The 7,101-nt window shown below is 46.8% G+C and overlaps 1 protein-coding gene across 1 annotated transcript; it reads left to right on the top strand.

Moving 5' to 3' along the window:
* The first annotated feature begins 6,153 nt into the window (after positions 1–6,153).
* Positions 6,154–7,101, top strand: LOC123350859 (olfactory receptor 52R1-like). The gene has a single exon (XM_044989658.1). The coding sequence runs from the start codon at positions 6,154–6,156 to the stop codon at positions 7,099–7,101; it is 948 nt and encodes a 315-aa protein (XP_044845593.1).

Genomic DNA, 7,101 nt, shown 5'->3' with positions numbered 1-7,101 from the left:
CATGCACTCTGCTCTTAACAGCCCAGGACATGCTTCTCAGAGCCAGGGCAGGGCTGTGCATTTTACCTCTCTCAGACCCACCCAGCAGCCTATGGAACCAGCCGTTCCTACTGCTGTTACTGCTCCATCTCCTGCCTACTTCCTTTCTGGTTTGTTATACACAGGTTGACAAGGTGCCCCTGTTTGGCTCAGACAGGAGAATTCATTCAGTCGCCTTTCAGGGCTTAAAAGCCCAGGTGGTTCGCATGGGGAGGAATGCCCTCAATTAGCCAGAGGAGCAGGCAGCGAGTTCAGCTGTGGGAATCCAAGTGCCATCCAGCCAGGGCAGTGCTGGAAAGTCTGATTCTGCCTGGAACATTCGATTTCAATTCCCCCTGGGAGAGACTGGGAGGAAATGAACCGAGAGGGAGAGAGGAAATCCAGTGCAAACACTGAACCAGTCTCTATCCTGCCTAAAGAGCCCCCCTTTTCATGGAGCAGCTTTGGGGTGGAGGGTGAGGCCTTTGTCCCCAGGACAGGCCCCCGGCTGCCCTCTGTCCACGGGAACATTCTGTTGGTGTTGGTTTCACTGCGTCTATTCCCCCAAAGCGACCCCAGTGACTGTGATGCGCTGGCAGGTTTCTGAGGGGCAGCAGAAGTGGAATCTCGGAGTTCACACCTCACAGGAGCGGGGAGCTCACAAACCCCAGCTAGTTCTGAAAGCCTCAGATTCACCTTGAGACTATGGCGAAGGCTCAGGCTCCTTTTCCAGCCTTTCCACTGCATCCCACCCAATGAACAGTTCAAGCCAGAGCAGGAGTCAATTTCCCTCTTGGTGTAATGGACAGACCATGGTTATGGCAGGGAAGTCAGGACTCCTGGGTTCTGTCTCGCATCCTGCCACCCAATCTCTATACGACCGTGGCCCATTCATATCTCCCTGTACCTCAGTTTACCTATCTGTATAATGGGGATATGTTCATAGGGACTTTCCTTTGATAGGAGTTTTGAAGACCCTTCCATGGAAGGTGCTGCACAGTATGATGATAGTTACTGCTGAGAATAATTAATCTCTTATCCCTGATTGACAGCCCTGTGTGCCTGCAGAAAGTGTTCACATCTCCCCTCAGTCATCTGTCTCAAGATCTGTCTGTCTACTATCATCTGAGCCATCCTAGGTATTTACAGGATTCAGACCCTATCGAGATCCAAGAATTATCCACAGTTTTTTTTTTACTAATCAACTTTAGTTTTTAAATATACACAGATACACAGGCAATTCGTCTCTGACTCAGCACAGAGCCCAAGAGTTCTCATCTCCCTTTGGGGAGGTCCCTTAACTACTGTTTACTCCTAAAGAAGGATTCAGAATGCAGCAGCACAGAAATGTTTGTCTCCAGCCTGTTTACATTCAGATGCCTCTAGAGGTTGAGCGAATCCCACTGGGATTGCACAGAGCTATATTATAAATGGTGCACGCCCCTGTGTCGGCTCTGGGCATGGGATGTGGCTGCAGATGCGCTGGCAAGAGAGGTGTGGGACACGGCTACCTGAGGGGGATTCCCAGGGAAGACACGTCCGTCGCAGGATTCACAGGTACCCATGTCTCGCTGAGGAGCTCACCTGCTCTGCAAACCCAGTGCAATGTGGGAATGATGGGATAGAGAGTAATTTTGTGGTCAATTCTGCTATGCACAGCCAGTAAAAATCCCAGTCCCCTGGCCACAGAGGATGAGTTTGCTTCAGTATCATGAGGAAATATGTCCCTCTTTCTTGTTCCTCTCCAGCTGATGACCTCCAGCCCAAGAGGCCGTAGTCCATACTTTGTTCAGGCCCCACAGAGGTAAATCTCCTCTTGGAGTAGGAAATAAGTAAACGTTGCAGAAGCCAGCTGTGTTTTAATGCACAAACACTATCACCTCCTAATCTTCAATTTCAGGGCTATGGCAGTTACATGGGGGCTGTTACCTGACTTGTATCTGATGGAAAGTATGGAGGCCTAATGAAAGAGCCATAGAATATTAAGGTTGGAAGGGACCTCAGGAGGTATCTAATCCAACCCCCTGCTCAAAGCAGGACCAATTCCCAACTAAATCATCCCAGCCAGGGCTTTATCAAGCCTGACCTTAAAAACCTCTAAGGAAGGAGATTCCACCACCTCCCTAGGGAACCCATTCCAGTGCTTCGCCACCCTCCTAGTAATTTTTTTTCCTTAATATCCAACCTAAACCTCCCCCACTGCAACTTGAGACCATTGCTCCTTGTTCTGTCATCAGGTACCACTGAGAACAGTCTAGATTCATCCTCCTTGGAACCCCCTTTACAGGTAGTTGAAAGCAGCTATCAAATCCCCCCTCATTCTTCTCTTCTGCAGATTAAACAATCCTAGTTCTCTCAGCCTCTCCTCATAAGTCATGTGCTCCAGCTCACTAATCATTTTTGTTGCCCTCCGCTGGACTCATTCCAATTTTTCCACATCCTTCTTGTAGTGTGGGACCCAAAACTGGACACAGTACTCCAGATGAGGCCTCACCAATGTCGAATGGAAGGGAACGATCACGTCCCTCAATCTGCTGGCAATGCCCCTACTTACACAGCCCAAAATGAAGTTATCTTTCTTGGCAACAAGGGCACACTGTTGACTCTTATCCAGATTCTTCTCCACTGTAATCCCTAGGTCCTTTTCTGCAGATCTGCTTCCTAGCCATTCGGTCCCTAATCTGTAACAGTGCATGGGATTCTTCCGTCCTAAGTGCAGGACTCTGCACTTGTCCTTGTTGAACCTCATCTGGTTTCTTTTGTCCCAATCCTCTAGTTTTTCTAATTCCCTCTGTACCCTATCCCTACCATCCAGCGTAGTGTCATCAGCAAACTTGCTGAGAGTGCAGTCCATGCCATCCTCCAGATCATTAATAAAGATATTGAACAAAACCGGCCCCAGGACCAACCCTTGGGGCACTCTGCTTGATACTGGCTGCCAACTAGACATGGAGCCATTGATCACTACCCATTGAGCCCAATGATCTAGCCAGGTTTCTATCCACCTTATAGTCCATTCATCCAGCCCATACTTCTTTAACTTGGTGGCAAGAATAGTGTGTGAGACCATATAAAAAGCTTTGCTAAAATCAAGGAATAACACATCCACTGCTTTCCCCTCATCCACAGATCCAATAGCTGAGTAGAAGGATATTGAGCCCAAAGAGAACGGATGGCAAGGGTCAGTTACTCTAACCCCATGCCAAGATGCAGGATTTGTTGTGTCTTAGTCATCCAACACTAATGGCTTTCCACACCCCTTTGGAAAACCTCCAGTGAAGGTGCTTCCACGGCTTCCCAGGGTATCTGTACCATAGTACTCCTGTTCTTAAAGTTAGGAAGTTTTTTCCTCAGATTTCATCTAAGTCTGCTGTGCTGTAGTTTGAACCCATTGACTCTTGTCCCACCCACTGTGGTGAGACAGAACAACTTTTCTCCATCTGTTTTATGGCAGCCTTGCAAGTAGCTGAAGACTGTTGTCATGTCCCCCTCAATCTCCCCTTTTCCAAATTAAACATATCCAGTTCCCTCCGTCTTTGCTCATCTGGTTTGTATTCCATCCCTTGGACCATCTTCGGCTGTCACCTCTGGATACTTTCCGGTTTCTTTACATCCTTCCTATATAGTGGTGACCCAAACTGGACACAGTGCTCCTGCTGAGGCCTAACCAACACTGAGTAGAGGAATACTATCACCTCCCGTGACTTACATTCTATGCCTTTTACAAAGAGCCCTTTATTACCCATTTTTTTGTGACCAGGAACGTCTCGCTTGATTGGTTGTTTTCTTTAGAAGATAAATAGATGAAGCTCTTGAAGTCTCTTACTGTCCAGCATTTTCTCCAGCCTCCACTCATTTTTGTGGCTCTTTTCTGCACTCTCTCCAATTTTTCAACATCCGTGTTTAAATGTGGACCCCAGAACTGGACACAGTCAGTTTCACCAATGCCATGTGCAGAGGTAAAATACTTTCCCTGCTCCAACTCACCACTCCCCTGTTTATGCATCCAAGGATCGCAATAGCACTTTTGGCCACAGCATCATACAGGTAGGTCATGATGAGTTGATTGTCCACAATAACTCCAATATCCTTTTCAGGGTCCCTGAGTTCCATAATACACTGCTGTAGTCTATGGGTCGGGCCTGTATTCCCTGTTCCAAGAGGATCACTTTGCATGTGACTCTATTAAAATATTTTGTTTACATGGGCCAAGCTTACCAAATGCTCCTGATAAATCTGTCTGCCTGCCCTGGCCTCCTCATTGCACACACTCTGCCAATCTTTGAGTCATCCACAAATGTTATCTGCAGTGATTTTATATTTGCTTCCATATCGTTCATGAAACTATTGATTAGCATCAGGCCTAAAACTGACTCCTGTAGAACTCCACTAGAAACAGCCACATTCACTGACAATGGCCTATTGACAACTGCTTCCTGAGATTTGCCAGTTAGCCCATTTTTAGTCCATTTTATGTACGCCCTACTGATATTGTGCAGTATTCAGTTTTTATCTCAATATTTTCCAAAACTAAATCAAATGCATGAGAGAAATTGAAGTTTCTTGCATCTACATTGTTCCGTTGATCTACCAGTCATATACTCTCATTAAAGGACAAAATCAAGGTTTTTTTGACAAGACAAGTTTTTCATAAACCATGTTGTTGACTGGCGTTAACCATATTCCTAGAATTTTTTTTAACAAATCCCCTAAAAGCTTTACCATTGTTTACTAAGCTTCTCAATTTTTTTTTAAAATTGACCTTAAATTTAAAGTATTAAAAAAAAATTAACACAGAACTGTCCTGAGTTTGCCTTTTTTTTGGCTCTGCTGCTGCCTGATCGCGTACCTCTAGTTCCGAGTGAGATGTGTGGTTGTTCGGTCAGTGCATAACTCTGGTGTTCGTCTCTCTAAGGTTCTACTGTAGATGCTGTTAAACAACCTCCCTGACAGCTGATGGACTGGAAAGTATTTCATCACCTCATGTCATAGGAGTGCCTCATACTACTCCTTTCCAAATACAGAACGAATCTATTTCATGAACACGTCTAACTTTTCAGGTACAGGCCGGCTTCAGCTTTTTTGCCACCCCAAGCGGTGAAGCGGGGGAAAAAAAAGAGATGAAGCCGATCGGCGGTACTTCAGTGGCAGCTCAACCATGCCGCGTCATTCTTCGGTGGCAATTTGGCGATGGGCCTTCGCTCCCTCTCTTCCTCCTCGGCGGCACTTCGGCGGCAGCTCAAAGAAGAAGAAAGGGACTGAGGGACCGGCCATCGAATAGCCGCCGAAGACCCGGACGTGCTGCCCTTTCCATTGGCCGCCCCAAGCACCTGCTTCCTTGGCTGGTGCCTGGACCCGGCCCTGCCCTTAGCCTTGCCAGGCATAGATTTTCTCTGATGTCTTTAACATCCCTTATCAATTTTCATAACTTCAAATTCGTATTGCTCACTGTCTATATTCCCTTTTCCCCATTTTTATATACTGCTTCCACTTTGCCACAGAACTGGGCTTTTAGGTAAAGCTGTCCACTTTCTTGATGGTGGAATCATGGATTTTTAGCTATCTAATAAACTCTTCTTGAAAAATTCCCAATTTTCATACCCATTTTTCTCTCTAATATTCCTCCCAGTCAGTTTTGCTGATAATTTGCCTCAGCTTTGGGGAGTTAGCCCTTTCGGAGCAGTAAGGGTCTATAGATAGCACTGGTTGGGAACTGTTTTCTCTTTCTCCATTGGAATGTAATCAGTTCCATTCTTTTACTTTGTTGTCGTCTACCATATACCCACTTCTTTCTCTCTGCTCTAAACTAAACAGTCGCAGATGTGTAGGAATTATTAATGCAAGGAGCACCATAAAATAGGGAAATGGCATTAGTAGGGTCAATTTTTCACATTTCATTTCTCTGAATAATGAAAGTGTCATTTTTCAGTGTGTGAAGGTAACAAAACTGCTTTACCCATGGAACAGCCTCCAGTTGTGCATGTAGTGTCTCACATTAACATTGTCTCTCCATACAGGCATTTGTACTTCGATCATCACCCTAGAGCCTGGGCACATACAGGAAGTCAGGAGAACATACGGTACATGCAGGAGACACCGTTCTGCCTCAGAGTTGGACACCTTCTCCCCTACTCCATGTCAGATTACAACACCACTGACTTCAAGAACCCCTCCATCTTCATTCTGCTGGGCATTCCTGGCCTGGAAGCTGCCCATGTCTGGTTCTCCATCCCCTTCTGCACCATGTACACTATAGCCATCTTGGGGAACATCACCATTCTGTTTATTGTGAAGATGGAGCAAAACCTCCATGTGCCCATGTACTATTTCCTATGCATGCTAGCAGTCACGGACCTGGTCCTATCCACGTCCATTCTGCCCAAAACACTGAGCATCTTCTGGTTCAGTTACAGGGAGATTGATTTCAGTGCTTGCTTCATCCAGATGTACTTCATTCACTGCTTCTCAGTGATAGAGTCTGGGATCTTCGTGGCCATGGCTTTCGATCGCTACGTGGCCATCTGCGATCCTCTGAGACATTCCACCATCCTGACAAATCCTGTGGTGGCCAAGATCGGTCTGGCTGTGATGCTGCGTGGAATCGTGCTCATACTGCCCTATCCCTTCCTGGGCAAACGGTGGCCATATTGCAGAACCAACATCATCCCCCACTCGTACTGTGAGCACATAGCCGTGGTGAAGCTGGCCTGCGCCGACATCAGCGTCAGTAGTTACTACGGCCTCTTTGTGGCATTCTTGGTGAGGGGTCTGGATATGATTTTTATCGCTGTGTCCTACACCCAGATCCTCAGAGCCATTTTCAGCCTCCCCACAAGGGACGCCCGGCTCAAAACTTTTGGGACCTGCAGCTCCCACATCTGTGTTATCTTAGCCTTTTACATCCCAGGTCTCTTCTCCTTCCTCACGCACCGGTTTGGCCACAATGTGCCCCTGCATTTCCACATTCTCATGGCCAACGTGTACCTTGTTGTGCCCCCCGTGCTGAACCCCATCATCTACGGGGTGAGAACCAAACCAATCCGGAACAGGCTGCTCTGGCTCTTTACTCATAAAGGAACCTAA

Source organism: Mauremys mutica, chromosome 1 (genome assembly GCF_020497125.1).
Source record: "Mauremys mutica isolate MM-2020 ecotype Southern chromosome 1, ASM2049712v1, whole genome shotgun sequence".
Classification (NCBI taxonomy): Eukaryota; Metazoa; Chordata; order Testudines; family Geoemydidae; genus Mauremys; species Mauremys mutica.
Note: the sequence above shows the minus strand (reverse complement) of the source record. Positions and strands in the feature narration are given on the sequence as shown.

Excerpts from the sequence above, each read along its gene's own strand:
- LOC123350859 (XM_044989658.1), top strand. The coding sequence starts at position 6,154 with ATGTCAGATTACAACACCACTGACTTCAAGAACCCCTCCATCTTCATT.